Here is a 20,270-nt window from a genome sequence, read left to right on the forward strand (position 1 = left end):
GGGATCGAACCCTGGTCCGTCCTAGGTTAGTGCATGTAAGTCAAATGCCCTGCTGCTTGCGCCACCACTTCCACCCTGCCTGTTGGCAGACATTTTTTCTCTCTCTGTCTCTTCTTTTTTTTCTTTTGGACACTATGGTTTGCCATATTGTTACTGAAGGGATATTATACATATCACAGTTCTTGTCTAAAGTGATCATTTCCAACTATCCTTGCTATCCTTGTCATAGTGATCCCTTCTCTGCCCTAACTGCATTTTGTTGATCTTTGTAGCAAGCTTGCTACCATGGTCTGGACTTTCTGGCCCACAATTCTTTTTTTTTTTTTTTTTTGGTTTTTGGGCCACACCCTGTGACGCTCAGGGGTTACTCCTGGCTATGCGCTCAGAAGTTGCTCCTGGCTTCTTAGGGGACCATATGGGACACCGGGGGATCGAACCGCGGTCCGTCCTAGGCTAGCGCAGGCAAGGCAGGCACCTTACCTCCAGCGCCACCGCCCGGCCCCCTGGCCCACAATTCTATTGTCTTCGAATATTATTACCATACAACATTTTTTTTTTATATCCACAAATGAGTGCGATGATTCTGTGTCTACCTCTCTACCTCTCTCTAAGTCATTTTGTTCAGCATAATACTCTTCACATTAAGGGATATGTGTTAACTTCTGTAGTATCTTTCCAGCCCCTGGAAATGCTGGAAGTAGAATTATTAAATAAAATAAATTAAATAAGTTCCGATTACAGCAATAGAGACTTAATTATTCCAATAAAAATCATAATCAAATTGTCTTTAAAAATTGGAGCAGTTATATTTTTATGATACAATATGGGCCAGAGAGATAGTACAGAGGTTAAGCACACAGCTTGTATGAGTCCCATGTTAGGTCCTGGGTCTAACAAGTGTTCCCTTCTCAGGTTTCACTCCTTGTAATGTTCAGGGGGTCAAACTAGGATCAGATGCATGCAGTCTCTAGCCCCCATTTTCTCCACTTTTAAAAGTGATAAGCATGCTACTATATTCTTTTAGTGTATGCACCTGAAGATTCACCATGTGTATATTATAAAACATTCAATTCCTTAGTAATATAAACATCTTAGAATTCATGATTTATAATTTTCATGTAATGCCCTTTAAATACACAAATTTTCATCAGTGTCTAATATGCTTTGAACTCATACGTAAAATTTTAGTGATTTAAATTTTTTTTCTCTAAGTTATGTTGGGTGTGTTTCCTCAATATTACTTGCTTATTTTGTTCATTTCTCATTTATATTCTCTTTTGGAGGGGCTGATAGCCATGTTCTGGCTTGCTCCTGGCTCTCCACTTAGGAATTGCTGCTCCTGGCAGGGCTTTGGGGGGCCATATGGGCTGCTGGGGATCAAACTCTTATTGGTCAAATGTAGGGCAAGTGCCCTCCCCACTAGACTATCACTTCAGCTCCTGTACTCACTTTTTAAATTTGATCTTTCATTTCTTTAAACTTTCTTCATACATATTATGGTATTTCTTGTCTTTGAAACCGTAGGAAACATGGTTTCCATTGACTTAAACATGTGATTTCTTTTGTTGCAGGTGTTTGGAATTTTTATTCTGAACTGTAGTCTATTGTATTTAACAGCGAAAAATCCGAAAACTTAAATAGGGTAGGCCCACATTTAGAGAAGTGACCAAAAGCTCACTCTGGAAAAGAGCTTCCAAGGTTTGTCACCTTTAGAAGCAAAGCTGAAAAGCGTATATGCCAAGCATAGCTTAGAAAAGATGACACCTGTTAAATATGACCCTCATGACCATGAACTCATCTCTCATGTGCCTGCTGGTATTGGGGTACACCCTGGCCTTAGTCAGACAAGATGGCTACAAGCTTCCTGGCCACACCATTAGACTTGTCCAAGTAGAAGTGGCAGTAAAGGCTCAGAAGAGACTCTGATTTGTCCACCAAGAATTAAGTGTTCTCCCAGAGTACAATCACCTCTGTTCCTTTTATTTATTAAACTAGGTTTCTATTGTACATGAGGTACTTCGCGTGACCGGATTTGGATTTAGTCATATTAGCTTGATTTCTTTTTTTGTTTTGTTTTGGGGCCACACCTGGCAGTACTCAGGGGTTACTCCTGGCTCTGAGCTCAGAAACTGGGGCCTGGCAGGCTTGGGGGACAATATGGGATGCCGGGAATTGAACCTGGGTCTGTCCCAGGTCGGCCATGTGCAAGATAAACACCCTACTGTTTTGCTATCACGCTGGCTCCATTGATTTCTAAAATAATTTCTGCATTTTCTAGGACTTGTTGGTCTCATCAGATGTCTTGCCATTGGGCATTTGAACAAGTGACAGTTGTATGTATTGCTTTTATCAAAATATGCCTAAGAAATAAAGTTGTTATTCTGCTGACTTCCCAAAAATCTTTTTAAGAGGTAGAATTTAGTATTTTTTGGGGGGGTGGCACACCCGGCAGTGCTCAGGGGTTACTCCTGGCTGTCTGCTCAGAAATAGCTCCTGGCAGGCACGGGGGACCATATGGGACACCGGGATTCGAACCAACCACCTTTGGTCCTGGATCGGCTGCTTGCAAGGCAAACACCGCTGTGCTATCTCTCCGGGCCCACAATTTAGTATTTTGACCTAATCATTCCTTTCTAATAATCTCTATAAGAATTTTTTTTTTAAATTTAAACTTCACTGATTGATTAGTTTTTGGGCCACACCCGGCAGTGCTCAGGGTTACTCCTGACTCTGCATTCAGAAGTCATCCCTGGCAGGCTGGGGGATCATATGGGATGCTGGGAATCAAACTGGGTCCCTCCCAGGTCAGCTGCATGAAAGGCAAAAGCCCTAACACTGTGCTATCTGTCTCTCAGGCCCCTAGATTAAATAGGTTCTTATATCTTGTTTGAAAAAAGAGATGATAAAGCTGATGGATTTAGATTGTTGTTGATATTTATATACACAAATTTTCAAAGCTTCCCCTTTTTATTTTTAGTATTTTTATTACTTGGAAGGGGAGATGATTTGGGTGCCATATCTGTCAGTGCTCAGGGATCACTGCTTGTGGTGCCCAGAAACAACCACTGAAGAGGTGATTGAAATGTTGGGGGTGAGGCTTTGGGCACACCTAGCAATGCTAAGGGGATCATGTGGTGTGAGGGATTGAATTGTGATCAGCTACATACAAGGCAAATTCTTATTCCCAATCTGTCTGGTCTCTAGGAGATACTTTATTAGGTCATAAGCCTGCTGCAGCCAGACCAAGTTTCCTCTACTGCTGCTCCATCAAGCACAATTGTCTTGGCCTTAACTAGGTCATCTTGAGGAGGCCTGAGACTTTGTACTTACATCTTACTTAGATCTTAGTTGCCTTTAATTTACCACCAACTCTGTGACTTTCATCTCACTCACATTTATACTTTCATCTCTATCTCTGTATTTGTCAGTATCTGTGTTTATCTGTGTCTCTGCCTTAGATATTTCTGTGTTTTCTGTTGAACTTTATCTATTTTGTTGTCACTATTCTGGGATTTATATATTTTGTTTTTGTTTGTCAGGGAAAGTTCTTTAGAATATGCAGCCAAGTAGTAAGATGGTGCAGTTTTGAAGTATTTATCTGTGCTTGTGACTTTCATAGTTAACACTGATTGATTTTTCTAACTTGATAGTAGCAGGGAACAATATGGAGCCACAGTGAGCCACAATTCCACATCATAACATGTGTTAGCATGTCTCACTGTAGAGAGATAGTAATTCATTTATTAGAAGTGGAGAAATTACAAAGCATTACTATTGGGGCAAGAGTCCAGAATCACTTGTAGCTAGAATTCTGTTCCTGCATCTAGATAAACTTGTAATTCTACCATGAAACCATTTTCCCACTAATTTTCCTGTGTTTTTTTAAAATATGTATATATATGCTATTGGATTATCTCTGTTATTAAATTGATTTTTCAGTCCACCAGGAAATTTACCTAGACTTTTAAGTTGAACAATAATGTTTGATTTGGTGAACTTAGATATGCTAAGCTCTTGACCCCTTTATCAAAGATACAGCATTATGAGCATTTTCTATTTAAAGAAAATGATAATATTTATAACATGAAACAAAAAAATGGCCAAAAGTACTTATTGATTCCTGAATGAATTATTCTTGCACTAACAGAAAGATTTGCTTGCTAGGAAATGGATGCTACATTGCTAGGGGTCTGTGTGGAAACTGGGAGGGACAAATCTAGAAAGAGATGAAAGTGATCATATATAGAATTTGTTTGCTGGGAGTTTAATTGACCAATGGACAGTGATTCATTTAGCTTCAGTGACCTGCTGGAATTCTGTTTTCTTCATTAACCATTGGATGTGTGTGAACTATTTTGCTCAGAGTAGATGAAGCAACTCTATGATGCTAGAGCCATAGATGATGAAATATTTTTCTGCTCACAAACAAGGGCATTCTTGCAAGCAGGATTTGTTGAAATCATCCCATGAAAGGTCCTTAAACAAACTCAGTCTTTGTTGACAGAAGATAAATGGAATAGGAACGTGTGTGGTAAAGGCCTCTTAGGAGGCCCCAAGAATTTTGGGTAGTGTCATAAAATGTTTGACTCAATGACAAGAAAATGATTTACTAATATCTTGAACATTCCCTAAGACCAGGTAATAGACTCAGCCTATGTATCATAGATTCCCAAAAATTTCATTTCTAGGGTCCGGAGCTCAGCAGTAGAGAGAGCGGTTTGCCTTGAATGCGGTTATCCTAGGATGGACCGGACCGCAGTTCGATCCCCCAGTGTCCCATATGGTCTCCCAAGCTAGGGGCAGAGCCAGGAGTAACCTAACCCTAACCCTAAACCCTAACCCTAAACCCCTGAGCGTCATCAGGTATGACCTCCCCCCCAAAAAAAAAAAAAAAAACAAAAAATGGTTTAAAAAATTCTATTTCTTTTCTAAGGGAGTTTAACTAACTATTGGGCCATGTGTAAGCCTGCAGGAGTTTTTAGAGAAAAAAGACAAATGCCATCAAAATCCTAGTTAGAAAATAATGTATGAAATAACAAAGGCAAAGTTGTATATTCACTAAATTACTTGTTCAGGAAAATGAACAAAGAAGGAGGGACCTGGTGTGGCGGCTGCCTTTTTTGGTGACTAATAAAGGTACAGTTTCTTAGTCTCTCTACTTAGTTTTTCTTTGATTCTTTCAAGAAGATTGGCTTCTAAGTAAAGATCTAGGATAAATAGTTGAAAAGGAGCAGGAAACCCAAGTTGATGACTGAGAACTGGGTTACCTTACACTCATTCACATTTTCAGGCCTGTAGTTTGCAATTCTGAGTGTAGAATGGCCCTTTATAATGTTGGAGGCACCCTGAAGAGAGGGAGGGAAAAATAAAGGCAACTTCTCTGATTCTCAAAAGGGAGGACCTGGAGATCCTAGAAACTACAGAGCAGGGAGCTGGATACTATTCACTAGCAAACTTTTTTACAATTTGTATAGTGTCCTTGCAAAAAAGTGACTTATTCCCAAAAGCCATGAACTCAGCAAGCACAAGTTATACCTAACTTTACTCTGGCTTTCTACTTCGATTTTTGGACTAGGGGAGTTGGGGAGTTTTCACATAATGTGTTAGAACTTCAGAGATCATTTCAAACCATGTGTAAGTAATAACTTTTGGGTACGCTAAAAATAAATACAGCTTTCTTGGTGGCTGTGTGACATGCCCAGTGTGTTTACTCTGAGCCAATACCAGCTTGGAGGGATGTTCTTAGCTTCACCTGCATTAACAGTTTCTGTCATTTATTTAGATTAAAGTAGAGCCCATGGGTTGTGACTGTGGCTTATAGATAGGGCACATGCTGGGCATGTGTGAGACACTGGGTTTCATCCCAGGCACATATAGACAATTAAATGTATATATATATATATATATTGTAGTAACAAAAGCATTTACTATTATTGAAAGGCTTATTTTACAGTATTATTCTAACTAATATGAACCTAAAATATACAATTAAGTTTAATTTAAAAAATAAGTAAGCAGAATGAAATTAAGAAAACTCATCTATGTAGCTGTATTTGAGGAATAAAAGGCCAGAGAATCTGACTTAATGCTCTTATATTATTCAATCACTGTTCACAGTGAAAATGCAAAACATAAACAGAATCTAGACCTTGAATCAAAAACTTGGAATTTAGAAGAATGTATTTGTTTTTTTGGGTTCTGTTAAACACACAAACACAACCAACTGTATGTTTTAAAATAATAGATTTGTTTATTGGTCTTGCAGTTGTTGAAATTAGAAAACCAAAGTCAATGTAGCAACAGGGCTGTATTTCCCCGAATATCTGTAATTGAGAATCTCTCATTGCTTCTTCTGCTTTTAGTGGTTACCAACAATATTTTTTTTTTTTGGTTTTTGGGCCACACCCATTTGACGCTCAGGGGTTACTCCTGGCTATGTGCTCAGAAATCGCCCCTGGCTTGGGGGGACCATATGGGACGCCGGGGGATCGAACCTCGGTCCTTCCTTGGCTAGCGCTTGCAAGGCAGACACCTTACCTCCAGCGCCACCTACCCGGCCCCCAATATTTTTTTTTTGTTTGTTTGTTTTGTTTTTGGGTCATACCTGGCCGTGCTCAGGGGTTATTCCTGGCTCCAGGCTCAGAAATTGCTCCTGGCAGGCACGGGGGACCATATTATGGGGCGCCAGGATTCCAACCGATGACCTCCTGCATGAAAGGCAAACGCCTTATCTCCATGCTATTTCTCCGGCCCCTACCAACAATATTTAGTGTGTCTGTGCTGAGGCTTGAATCCAGGGCTTCACACATTCAAGTCATGCCCTTAACCACTAACCCACATCCTCAGTGCAACATTTTCCTTGAACATCATTCACTGGATTAGGGTCTACTCTAATGACCTCTTAATTTGGTAACACCTATTAGGACCCCTTTTGAAAGAGGATCATTTATATAAAGTATTGGGATTTAAAGACTGGAACATTATTTTTGTAGGATATAGTTCAACCCTTAAGATATATTATTAATCTAGAGCCCGGAAAGATACCACAGCAGCGTTTGCCTTGCAAGCAGCCGATCCAGGACCAAAGGTTGTTGGTTCGAATACCAGTGTCCCATATGGTCCCCCGTGCCTGCCAGGAGCTATTTCTGAGCTGACAGCCAGGAGTGCCTGAGCACCGCCGGGTGTGACTCAAAAACCAAAAAAAAAAAAAAAAAAGGTATATTAATCTAGATAATTGACTATATTGTTATGGGAAAAATGCCATTAAAGCACAGTCTGACTCTGAGAAACTCTCTCCAGCTTGGAAGATGTCAAGGATGGATGATTTGAGAAAAACCTAAAGGAGTGCAGAAAGCCTGGAGGCAATAAGAGGCTTACTGAGTTCTGAGAAATTAAAAGGAAATGTAGCTTAAGGGGAAGGGAGAAATCAGACTACAAAAGTAGCATAAAATCCAAACTAGCTGAGGTTTATATACTTCATTGAACTGACTTAAGATAACTTCTAAAAACAAAACAAGAGAAAGTATGCAACAGTCTGAGTTGTCTTGAGTGTCACATTTTCAGTCAGTTGTGTTTACTGGTACTTACTTTTTTTTCTTTTTGGGCCACACCTGGTGATGCTCAGGGGTCATGCCTTGCTATGACCTCAGAAATCACTCCTGGCTTGGGGGCCCATATGGGACAACGGGGATTGAACCACCTTCTGTCCTAGGTTAGCGCACACAAGGCAAATACCTTACTGCTTGTGTCACCGTTCCAGGCCCTACTTATTTTGGGGAGGGGGGGGGGAATCAAACCTGGCAGTGCTCCTGGTTCTACCCTCAGAAATCACCCCTGGGAGGCTTGGGGGACCATATGGGATGCTGGGATTTGAACCACCAACCTCTGCATCCAAGGCAAGCGCCTTACCTCCATGGCTATAGCTCTGGCCTCTACTTGTGTTTTATAAGTAAAAGTTGAGGTTTAGGGGCCGGGCGGTGGCGCTAAAGGTAAGGTGCCTGCCTTGCCTGCGCTAACCTTGGACGGACCGCGGTTCGATCCCCCAGTGTCCCATATGGTCCCCCAAGCCAGGAGCAACTTCTGAGCGCATAGCCAGGAGTAACCCCTGAGCGTTACTGGGTGTGGCCCAAAAACAAAACAAAAAAAAAAAAAAAAAAAAAAAGTTGAGGTTTAGAAAGGCTTTAAGCACTCCTGAAGCAGACTGAGCATTGAGCTGTTAGACTTGACAACCCTCCCAAATTCTAGGGGCCCCTTCAAAAAAAAATTTTTTTTTCAAGAAAAATTTAAAATAAAAGACCTTTTGGCCTTTGCATCTCTTGAAGGAAATTCCATTCCTATTCCACATTATACTATCAGTTCCTCTTCCTGTCCCATTCCCACTTCTCTCTACCAAATGAGAATTTTCTTGGTTGCTGGTTATCCTGCCCAATAACTTTTGACTATAAACCTGCCATGGCTTCTTTGGTTTTCTTCTTGTGCAACTCTTGTATGTTTGTTTATTTTTATTTAATTTGTTTGTTTGTTTGTCTTTTGGGTCACACCAACAGCACTTAGGGATTACTCCTGGCTCTCTGCTCAGAAATCACTCCTAGGCACGGGGGACCATATGGGATGTCAGCATTCGAAACACCGTCCTTCTGCATGCAAGGCAAATAAATATCTTACCTCCATGCTATCTCTCCAGCCCCCTGTTTGTTTATTTTTAATCAAAGAAAGTTCTGGAGCTGATAGAGAAGGTCAGAAGAAGCTTCCTGTTGTTGTAATTTGGGGGGGGGGGGTGTCTTCTGGACAAGACAGAGATGTTGAAGGAGAATGTAGGAGCACAGTAAATTGGTAGTCCTGTGACAGAGCAAATGTAACTCAGGATGAAGGCAGGCAAATTACAGAAGAGGGATTTTAAAACCCCAGCTAAGAGTTGCTAAGAGTTGTTGAAGTTTACAGAAGGTACATTACAGCCAAGTGTTACATTTAATTAAGTTAGCAGAGGCACATTAGAGCCAAGTGTTAAGTAAATAGATCCAAAGCACTAAAAGTAAATTCTTTGCTGTGTTTTCATAATGTTATTTTTTAGTTGACTGATAATTTATAAATATTTCTAAACATATTTTACAATTATAGAAACTAAATTGTTTGATCAACATAATTTAGATACAAATCTCTGCCCAGCTGGCTTCAAATCTTTCTTTTCCTCCCAGGGAGAGATTGTTTAAAATCCAGGTCAGGAAATCAGTGTTGCTTTCTTGCACTGAGCAGATTCATTTTTCTCCCTCTTGGTGTGATATACTCTGAAGGTCAGCTGAAACAGCTCTAGGCCAGGAGAGTGAGGTGACCATGGAAAAAGTTTCTGTGTTTGGTTACGTTCTTATTTTAACATTAAAGGTGAATCTTTGTCACTCCTACATGTAATATTGTAATATTAGCCATTTCAAGGTTTTAGAGGCAAGTTATGGTTTTACATGGGGCAGTAGATTCAAAGTGAGTGGTTTTAGAAAGTTTGAGAAACTGACTAGCAGTTTTATGTAGAAATGTACTTCAGTGTTTGCTTAAATGGCAGGTTTTATTATGCTTTTGTACTTTTCATCTTCATGAATCACTTCCTGGAGAGTCCACACTTTACACATGAGATACTTTGTTTAGAAAACTCTGGATGAGTGACTACACTTTTATAAGAACATTTGAATTTCAAATTTTAGTCACTTAAACTGTTGCTTTTAAAAATTAACATAGATGTTTCCTGGAATAGCTGTTTAAGATGTTGGAGATTAAGGTGATTATTTTGAAAGTTTGCTACTATGTTTGATAAGTAACTTCATTAGCTTTTAAATATGTATATACAACACAATAGTTTTTTGTTTGTTTGTTTGTTTTTAAAGAAAGGAGCCCTTGGGGCAGGAGAGATCGTATGGAGGTTAGGCGTTTGCCTTGCACTAGGTCAAAACAGGACAGACCCCAGTTCGAATCCCGGCATCCCATATGGTCCCCCGAGTCTGCCAGGAGCAATTTCTGAGCATGGAGCCAGGAGTAACTCCTGAGCACTGCTGGATGTGACCCCCCAAAAATAAAATAAAAATAAAAATAAAGAAAGGAGCTCTTTCATGGGGCTGGAGCAGTGGCACCACAAGCAGTAAGGTAAGTCTGCCTTGCGCATGCTATCCTAGGATGGAATGCGCTATTCAATCCCCTGACATCCCATATGGTCCCCCAAGCCAAGAGCGATTTCTGAGCGCATAGCCAGGAGTAACCCAAGTGTCACCAGGTGTGGCTGATAACGCCCACCGCCACCACAAAAAAAAAAAAGAAAAAAAAGGAATCCTTTCAAATCAATGAAGAAGAAAATCTGAACTTTCAGGTAACTTCTTTTTCAGAAGGATCTGAAAATATAAATTGTCAACATTTTAGAATAGGCTTTAAATATTACAGATATGTTTAGCTGTTAGGAATTGAACATGGAATCAGGTCAGTGAGAATCTTTCCCATACTGCTCCTTGAATCCTGCATTTGAACAGGACACACTCCCCTTCTGTTTACCTTCTTTTTTTTTTTTTTTTTTTGGTTTTTGGGCCACACCCGGTGACGCTCAGGGGTTACTCCTGGCTATGTGCTCAGAAGTCGCTCCTGGCTTGGGGGACCATATGGGACGCCGGGGGATCGAACCGCGGTCCTTCCTAGGCTAGCGCAGGTAAGGCAGGCACCTTACCTCGAGCGCCACCGCCCGGCCCTGTTTACCTTCTTAGCACTGCCAACTCTATGTCACAGCCTACTATGATGATAGCCAGACTTACTTCTCTCCTGCTTGTATCCCTGTCTTCTAAAAAACTTTACTTGGACATTGCATTTCTAGGTCATTCTACCTTTTTGAAAATTTTAAGGCTTCACCTTTTAGAAAAAGTTTATTTAGAAATTGTTAGGTTGAATTCTGTATCTACACTAACAAGAACTGAAGGAAACATGGTGAAAATATTAGTTTGAGAAATAACACTCTTTTGTATTGATAAATAAACTATAAATATGAAAAGAATGTCAGGATTTTTTTGTTTATTTGTTTTGTTGTTGTTTGTTTTGGTTTTTGGGCCATACCCAACAGCTCTTATTCCTGGCTTTGGGGACCATATGGGATGGCAGGAATAAAATCTGGGTCTGTCTTGGGTCAGCTGCATACAAGGCAAACACTCTACTGCTGTGCTGTCGCTCCAGCCCTAGAGTCAGTTTTAGATTCGAGAGACAGCACAGTGGGTAGAGTGCTTGCCTTGCAAGAGGCCTACCCAGGTTCGAGATCTGGTATTCTATATGGTTCCCTGAGTGCAGAGCCAGGAGTAAGCCCAAAGCATCACAGGGTATGGCCCTAAAACTAATTTTTTAATGTAATTTTTAAGAACCTTATAACTTCAAGTTGAAATAACTTTTAAAACACTTATAAGTGTTTGTAGTCTAAACTTAAGTCTCTGGTACTGCAAATTATGATGATGCCAAACTGGCTCTCTTTCTCTGAGCGCACAATAGAAATGGTTCATTCAGATTTTATTTGAAGCCAACACAAATCTCTAGGCTTCTCTCAGCCAAGAGCAGTGCTTCAACAATCTGCCAAAATGCTAATGATTGAAATCTCTAGGAAGAAGTATTTCTGTGTTTTAAAAAGTACAAAATAGGGACATGCTTGCAAAATTGAAGCAAACATTTCAAAAGCAATCCCCCTTTTGCTAACTATCTGACATTTGAACCTTAAATCTTACAGCTATATGTAGAATACCCATCTCTTTTTTTTTTTTTTTTTTGGTTTTTGGGCCACACCCTGTAATGCTCAGGGGTTACTCCTGGCTATGTGCTCAGAAGTTGCTCCTGGCTTGGGGGACCATATGGGACACCGGGGGATCGAACCGCAGGCAAGACAGGCACCTTACCTTTAGCGCCACCGCCCGGCCCAGAATACCCATCTCTTAAACTAAAAATGAATGTACGTTCTAGTTCAGTTCCTCTTCTATTGTAGTTCACTAGAAGGAATTTTCCACTGAGACAACTATGAGAAAGCTTTGGAGAGAGATGTGTCGGGTTATAAATTGAGAGGTATACTTTGGTTCTAGTTTGTAAGAGAATTACTGGAGAAAGAGTTATTAAATATTTTTATTTGTCTTTAGACATGTCTTTTGTATTACTCCTCTTAGCACACATTTTTTAGCTTCTTCAGTCTAATATTTGACTATTAATTTAGAAATAGGTAAAAAGACTGTAGTAATGGATTGTTGGCCAGCCAGAAGGGTGGGTTTTGTCTGGGTCAGGTGGATTTTCTTTAATTGGAATGTCAAAAATTTTTGAGATTTCAACTTCAGTTATATAGAAATTCTACTCATTGAAACTGCCTTGTTCCATGAAAACATGTCAAGTATTACTGCATTTAGTTTTCTGAGTATTCAAAGAGTGTCACATAGAAATCTTAGTTGTTTTCAGAGAACGTATTGTCCATAGCATTAAAAAAGTTACTGGGTGATTTTCATTTTTAGTATAAGAATGCAAGTTTTAGATGGTAAAAACAAAAGTCAGAACCTTCCTTGCGTTCATTTGAACTCATCTGATTTGATTTGTTCATTCGCATTGTTATCTGTAGACTCTAGAGACTTGAAGTTATGAAAAGTTGGGAAGCTTTGTTCTGTAACACCCAGTCTGCTCCTGACACACCCATCTCTCTTTCACCCACTTCCTGGCCCCCATAATACATTCTTGGCTCTAGATACTATCAACATTGCTTCTCCAATGGTTTATCTTAAAGTCCTTCAGCAGTTGCTCCACTGCCCTCAGGGTAATCCTTAGGCTCCTTTCCTTGCCTAGAAACTGGCTATTTAAAACTCAGGTAGGTTAGAGGGGCCAATGCAGAGAACAGATATTTTGCAGGGCTTTGGGAAGACTGGCAATGGTTGGCTGTAGCATGGTCTTGCAGAACAGCTGCAGGGTTCCACCTGCCTGTGCCAGCTGTATTCCCACAGAGTCTCTGGAATAGCTGCTCTTTGTATCCCCTAGTGCCTCCTCCATTCTGTGGGACTCTCATTAGTTCTTACACGGATCTTTGTGAAGTTTATGGATGGCCTACATGATCCTTCAAGATGGCGCTGGCAGGATTATCACCTGGTGTGCAGAACCAGTAGTGGGTGACCAGCTTCCAGAAGATGTTCCCTTCTGAACCCACTTGGGGAGGGAACAGGTAGTTCCTGCTGGCACCCTGAGTTTTACTAGCAATGGGCAGCTGCAGGCCCTAATAGGGACAGGCCTTTCCTTAGTGCCAGTGAGCTCTGTGGCTGTAAGAGTAGCAGAAACTGCTCACTGCCACACCCAGGGCTCAGAGCTAGCATTCATGCTCTCTCTCTCTCTCTCTCTCTCTCTCTCTCTCTCTCTCTCTCTCTCTCTCTCTCTCTCTCTCTCTCTCTCTCTCTCTCTCTCTCTCCTCTCTCTCTCCTCTCTCTCTCTCTCTCTCTCTCTCTCTCTCTCTCTCTCTCTCTCTCTCTCTCTCTCTCTCTCTCTCTCCCCCTCTCCCCCTCTCCCCCTCTCCCCCTCTCCCCCTCTCTCCCCCTCCTTGAAATCCTTGAAAATAGGGTTAGCAGCAGACTTAACATTTTCCTTGAGCTGAATGGAAGGGCTGGAGCGATAGCATAGCAGTAAAGACAGACGGACTCTGGTTCTATTCCCTGCATCCCATATGGTCCCCCAAGCCTGCCAGGAGTAGGAGTAACCCCTGAGCTCCGCCCGGTGCGACCCACCCCTCCAATAAATAAATGCTAAGTGGATTTACATGTTTTCATTGAGAATCACTGACTTTTATAAGCCTTCCATAATGTTGTGCCAGCTGATGGTGTGGTGTTCTCAGGAATGATGTTCACAGAAATTTTAATATGATTCCCTTTCTTCTTTTTTATTTCTAATTGCCTGGTAGTATTGTTTTGCTGTGAAGGGGAGAGAATAGAACTCTGGTTACAGTAGTGTCTCCAGTTACTATCTTTTAGATCATTTCTACATTTGCATTCCCCTATCTGGGGAACATGGTGGAAGAAGATGAGGTTTTAATTTGGAGAAAAGAGGAGGTTTGGACAATTACCATGAAATATACACGAAAAATATTGTTGTTTCCCAGAAAAAGTAATATTTTAGGTTTGATTGCAAAACTTGTTACCCAAATTGGAATTGTTAATATTTTGTCTATTTTTTTAGTTCTATATGCTTGATTTTTTTTGTTGCTTGTTTTAATTTTTTGAGATTTACTTTTGAAAAGTTTGTAAAAAAAAAAAAAAGACATTCCAATGTATTATGCCCCCTTTTAGTAAGTTATATCTTTTGTCACTTAAAATATCTGTCATTTTTGAGGATTTATTAGACCATGCTAACCCACCATATGCACCTCCTTTACTCCCATCTCCCACACCAATCTGCTTCAGCTACTTTCTCCTTTAAGATTGGTCAGGTCTGTGGTACTGATACACAGAATGTAGTTTGAAATTTCAGCCTTGACTTAGGGTGAGAGAAAAGATTCCTTTCTTTGCCACTAAGTTCTGCATCAAACTCTTGATCCAAAGTGAAAAATCCAGGACATTTAACTGTGATTCACAGATTTTGAAGATTTCTGTGCTTACCCCAAAGGACATCTGCTCCATGGTGGTTTCTTAAAGTATTAAGACTTGGTTTATTTCTTGACCTCAAATTCACTACTGGTGGGTTTATAGCCCGGATTGAGGAAGGAGGTAATTCTAGGTGGCAGAGGAAAGTTAGTGGTGATATTTAATTCAGCCCAAAGAAGGAGTCCAGAAAAAACTGCAGTTCAAATGGGTGGTGGGGGCTTAAGAACATCCAATTGTACCTTTGGATTCTTGAAATGCAGAGTCACAGATGCCTCCAGATCTCCCTTTCCAGAGGCTTAACTATATTTTCAAAGCTCAAGTAATATGTACCCATTTTTCATTTCTGATAAAGTTGCCAGTGTCTTAGCAATTAGTAAGATAATTATATATATATATCTATATATATATACATACATACACATGTATATATAAATAAATAAATCAAAAATCTGTTCCAGGGTTCATCAGAATAATCTGGGACCTTCTGGGAATGAGCTATTGCTACTGATCCTTTTTCTTTCTTACTTCTCTCCCTTCTTTTTTTTCCTCCTCCTTCATTCTCCCCTTCTCCTCTTCCTTCCCCTCCCCAGCAATGCTCAGGGGTTAGCCCTGGCTCTGTACTTAGGAATCATGCTTAATGTGCTCAGGGGATCATTTGGGATGCTGGGAATAGAGCTCTGGTTGCCTTCATAGAAGGCAAGCTCCCTACCCACTGTACTATTTCTTCAGCCCCTGATTACAGCTTCTATAGTCTAAGACTAGGCAAGGTAAAAAGGTTAAGTCTTGCATTGCCTTGCCCCCAAACCAAGATCATTGTCCTTGGCTGTATCTATGTCTCTTTCATATTAAAATCGGTCATTGGTCACAATAGCAAAATCTAATTGTAGGCATGGTATGGGTTCGTTATCTGCTCTTGGAAAAACAAAATCTTGAACAATCGAGCCAACCTTTAAGATCCCTCTATGTATTCTTCTGGAACTATTTGTTTGTGGGGCAGTAGGCCCAAGGGAATGGATACCCAAGTCAAAGAATATTATGAGTAGGTTTTTTTTCTCAGCAATGTAAGAGCCTTGTAGAAAGGAGAATGAGGTCTTCAGGTCATGTCACATAAGCAAAAAATCTTTTAACGATTTTTCTTTTTTTTTTTTGGTTTTTGGGCCACACCCTGTGACGCTCAGGGGTTACTCCTGGCTATGCGCTCAGAAGTTGCTCCTGGCTTCTTGGGGGACCATATGGGACGCCGGGGGATCGAACCGCTGTCCGTCCTAGGCTAGCACAGGCAAGGCAGGCACCTTACCTCCAGCGCCACCGCCCGGCCCCTTAATGATTTTTCTTTGAATGAAACTTTAAGAATGTGAATGTTAAATTATATTACTCATTTTAGGTGCAAATATTATTTCCCCTTGATCGCCCCCATCACCACTGTAGTTCTATATATTTTTTTCACAAAAACATTTTAATGAGATTCTTCTTTTTTAAGCTAAACACCTGCCAGGGCTTAATGCTTGGTTAACATGATGCATTAAATTGACGTTTCTATTTTACATAACTTTTCTCTAATTTCTATTTCCCCCAAATTGGTTTTTATATTATAACTGTTGCAATCAGTATTTGTCAGGTGTGTGTATGTAGTTGAGGTATTTGCAAAGGACATTATGTAACGTGTCAGTTCTCAGAACCATTTCTGACGTTACTCAAAAACAAACAGGTGCTTGGCCACAGCCTCATCTTATTCCTCAGGGCAACAGAGAAAAACTAAATAAAGGAAGAGACAGCAGCAATCATTTTATCTGAATAAAACTATACATTTGTCTATATAGTTCTCCTTCCTATAGAATCTAGAATGAATTAGATTTACTTTTATATACAAGATGGTTATTACTGCCATATTTAGTTTGTGGTACTTCTAATAACTTTCAAAGAAAATGTACTAGCTTACTAGCTTGTTCTTTTTTGTTTTATACTGTTTGTTTAATTTGGCAATTTTATGTTTATAATTTTAAGTAAAGAAGGATTAAAAATAAGTCCTGGAAAAGGTCACCCATGATCCTTTACCTCCAAAATATCTTACTCCCTTCCTTCCTTCCTTCCTTCCTTCCTTCCTTCCTTCCTTCCTTCCTTCCTTCCTTCCTTCCTTCCTTCCTTCCTTCCTTCCTTCCTTCCTTCCTTCCTTCCTTCCTTCCTTCCTTCCTTCCTTCCTTCCTTCTCTTCCTCCCTCCCTCCCTCCCTCCTTCCCCTCCTCTTAAAGTCCATATAAGTTATTGAATGTGTGTCTTTGAGTCATAACATTTGCTCTAATCCAGTACTTTATGAAGAGGATGCCTTATTTTATTTAATAGTAGCCAGATAAGCTTTCTTTGTATATAAATTATGTCCTAAAGTGGTACCCATTTTCATATGACCCTAAATCACTGCTAAAATGCAGTGGATTTGTTACTGAACATTTTATTGGTGGTTCTTTTGGGGAGGGCCACACCCCGCCAATTCTCAGGGTTTTTTCCTGGTTCTGAACTCAGGAATTACTCCTGGTAGTGCTTAGGAAACCATATGGGATGCTGGGGATCGAACCATGTTTGGCTGTGTATAAGGCAAGTGCCCTATTCACTGTACTATCTCCAGCTCCAGTTGCTGAACATTTCAAAATTGTCAGTGGTCCTTGATTCCTGATCTTTGTCCATCTCTATGTGGTTACAAATATGGAAAATGTCATGGGAGTTCAGCATTCAGTAAATTGCCTAAAACAGGGGTCTCAAACTCAATTTACCTGGGGGCCGCAGGAGGCAAAGTCGGGGTGAGGCAGGGCCGCAATAGGGATTTTGCTTACCGAATATTCGCAATAAAAAATCGCATTAGTGGGGCCAGAGAGATAGCACAGCGGCGTTTGCCTTGCAAGCAGCCGACCCAGAACCTAAGGTGGTTGGTTCGAATCCCGGTGTCCCATATGGTCCCCTGTGCCTGCCAGGATCTATTTCTGAGCAGTTAGCCAGGAGTAACCCCTGAGCACTGCCGGGTGTGGTCCAAAAACAAAACAAAAAAAAATCGCATTAGTAAGGAAAAAAAATCGCATTAAACATTTGCAGTTCTGCTTGGGGTATGCGAATGTTTAATGCGATTTTTTTCTTACTAATGCAATTTTATTGCGATTATTCAGTAAGCGAATAATCTCAAATACTACGATATTTCAAGGCCGGCCACGGGCCACAAAATGTTGTACGGAGGGCTGCAAAAGGCCCACGGGCCGCGAGTTTGAGACCCCTGGCCTAAAACATTCACCAAACCTTAATTGGTCATTATATAAAATCAACTTTTAACTTTCTGATATTTTATATATGTGTGTGTGTGTATGTGTATATATATATATGTATATACATACTTACACACATGGTTTTTTTTGGGGGGGGGGTCACACCCAGCAGCTCTCAGGACTTAATCGTGGCTTTATGCTCAGAAATCACTCCTGGCAGACACAGGGGACCTTATGGGACGCCGGGATTCAAACCATCGTTCATACTGGATAGGCTGCTTGCAAGGCAGATGCCCTATTGCTGTGCTATCTCTCTGGCCCCGATTTTATAATTTTTTAAATTTTTCGAATCACTGTGTGGTACAAACTTACAAAAATTGTTCATAAGTGAATTTCAGTTGTACCATGTTTGAGCACCAGTTATTCTTTCACTAGTGTTCGTCCTCCAGTGTCTACACTTTCCCTTTCACCTCCTAGCCTGCCTCTATTGCAGGTATTTTTTTTTTTTTTTTGGTTTTTGGTTTTTGGGCCACACCCGGTGTTGCTCAGGGGTTACTCCTGGCTATCTGCTCAGAAATAGCTCCTGGCAGGCACAGGGGACCATATGGGACACCGGGATTCGAACCAACCACCTTTGGTCCTGGATCGGCTGCTTGCAAGGCAAACGCCGCTGTGCTATCTCTCCGAGCCCATATTGCAGGTATTTTTTATTTTTCTTTTTAACTTTTGGGCCCTGTGGTTGTGCAATGCATTACTAAAGGGTATCATAATATCACTTTACCTCCTTTCAGCAACCAATTTCTACTATCATTGAGTCATACTGATTAGTTGATAAACTAGAAATTTAAAGAATAAGTTAAACTTGATATGGATTGAGTTTATGTAGCACAAATAAATATAAACATGTTAGTTTTAATTAGAAAAACCCAAGCATCTTTTTTAGAGTTCAAATACCAGGACTAGGCACCAAAAAGAACAGATTTATAAGCCACAGTGCCTAAAAAAGAGAAGGGGAAAGGAAAAATAAACAGTACCTACCATAAGGCAGGTGGAGAGGGGTAAGAGATAAATGGAGATGGAATTGGTCACTGGTGAAGAGATTGATGTTCGAACACTGTATGTCTAAAACTGTTATAATAACTTTATAATCCATGGTGAATCAATAACATTTAATTTTTTAATTTATTTTGTTTGTTTTGGGACCATATCTGGCAGCACTCAGGGCTTCTGGTTCTGCTTGGAATTATTCCGGGCAGGCTCAGGGGACCATATGGGGTGCCAGGGTAGGCTTTATGGGAGGGAAGCCCTACTGGCTGTGCTGTCGCTCTGACCCCCAATAAAATTTTCTTAATTAAAAAGCAAAAAAGCTCAAGTAGCTTCACATTACAGTGAAACAGAATGAGATGAAAGCAGAGTCATGCACACACTTGAGAAATGTGTAGAACACCTAATGCTAACCAACTTTTAGACAGCAGAGGACTGCAAGTCTTAGAAGACCAGATACCAACTTTATGTACTGTACATCGTATGTTACTAGCACAGCCTCTGACTTGGAATAATCGGGCCTAGAAACATGAATTGAATGAATGCTTGAAGGAGAGAGATAGTAGAAATGATGAAGCAACTCACCCTTTGCTTGTAGCAAAAACAAATGAACTATCTCTTAGGATATCTTATCAGCATATCAAAAATGTGCAGCAATAAAAATTAAAAAATCACTATTGTAATAATCAGAATCATCCTGTGTATCATCCAAAACTTCTGTTCTTTGTTCCCCCCAAAACTATTTGTTATCCTTCCTCCCTTATAAAAGAACAAGTCTGAATGAACTCCAAAGAAACACATTGACTTAAATTTCTCTTCATATTGCTCTGGGCTGTACATCCTTATCAGATAGATACAGGCACCATAGCTATGTTGGGAATTTGGGCTCATGGTTGGATAAATGATGATTCCAGGTCAGCTTCTCACTTCCTCCCTTCTCTTCTTCAGCTACACATCCAGAATGATTCCCTGCCGTGCTGCACTGACTTTTGCCCGCTGTCTCATCCGAAGAAAAATCGTCACGTTGGACAGTCTCGAAGACACCAAATTATGCAGATGCCTAACCACCATGGACCTCATCGCCCTGGGTGTTGGTAGCACCCTCGGTGCCGGGGTTTACGTCCTAGCAGGCGAAGTTGCCAAAGGGAATTCTGGTCCCAGCATTGTTGTCTCCTTCCTCATTGCTGCCCTGGCTTCTGTGATGGCTGGCCTTTGCTATGCTGAATTTGGGGCCCGAGTTCCCAAGACAGGCTCAGCATACTTGTACACTTACGTTACCGTGGGCGAGCTGTGGGCTTTCATCACTGGCTGGAATCTTATTCTGTCTTACGTAATAGGTATGTTCCGGAGATCACTCTCCACATGTGGAATGGCAGGAGTCAGAGACA

At 40.7% G+C, this 20,270-nt stretch overlaps 1 protein-coding gene across 1 annotated transcript in view; it reads left to right on the top strand.

The window, feature by feature from the left end:
- Positions 1 to 20,270, top strand: part of SLC7A2 (solute carrier family 7 member 2) — a 70,120-nt gene that overhangs the window by 25,620 nt on the left and 24,230 nt on the right. The window contains exon 2 of the mRNA XM_049772348.1: positions 19,831 to 20,219. Coding sequence (XP_049628305.1) covers positions 19,844 to 20,219 — 376 coding nt within the window. The 5' untranslated portion in view covers positions 19,831 to 19,843. The remainder of the gene's footprint in view (positions 1 to 19,830; positions 20,220 to 20,270) is intronic.

This window comes from Suncus etruscus, chromosome 4 (genome assembly GCF_024139225.1).
Source record: "Suncus etruscus isolate mSunEtr1 chromosome 4, mSunEtr1.pri.cur, whole genome shotgun sequence".
NCBI lineage: Eukaryota > Metazoa > Chordata > Mammalia > Eulipotyphla > Soricidae > Suncus > Suncus etruscus.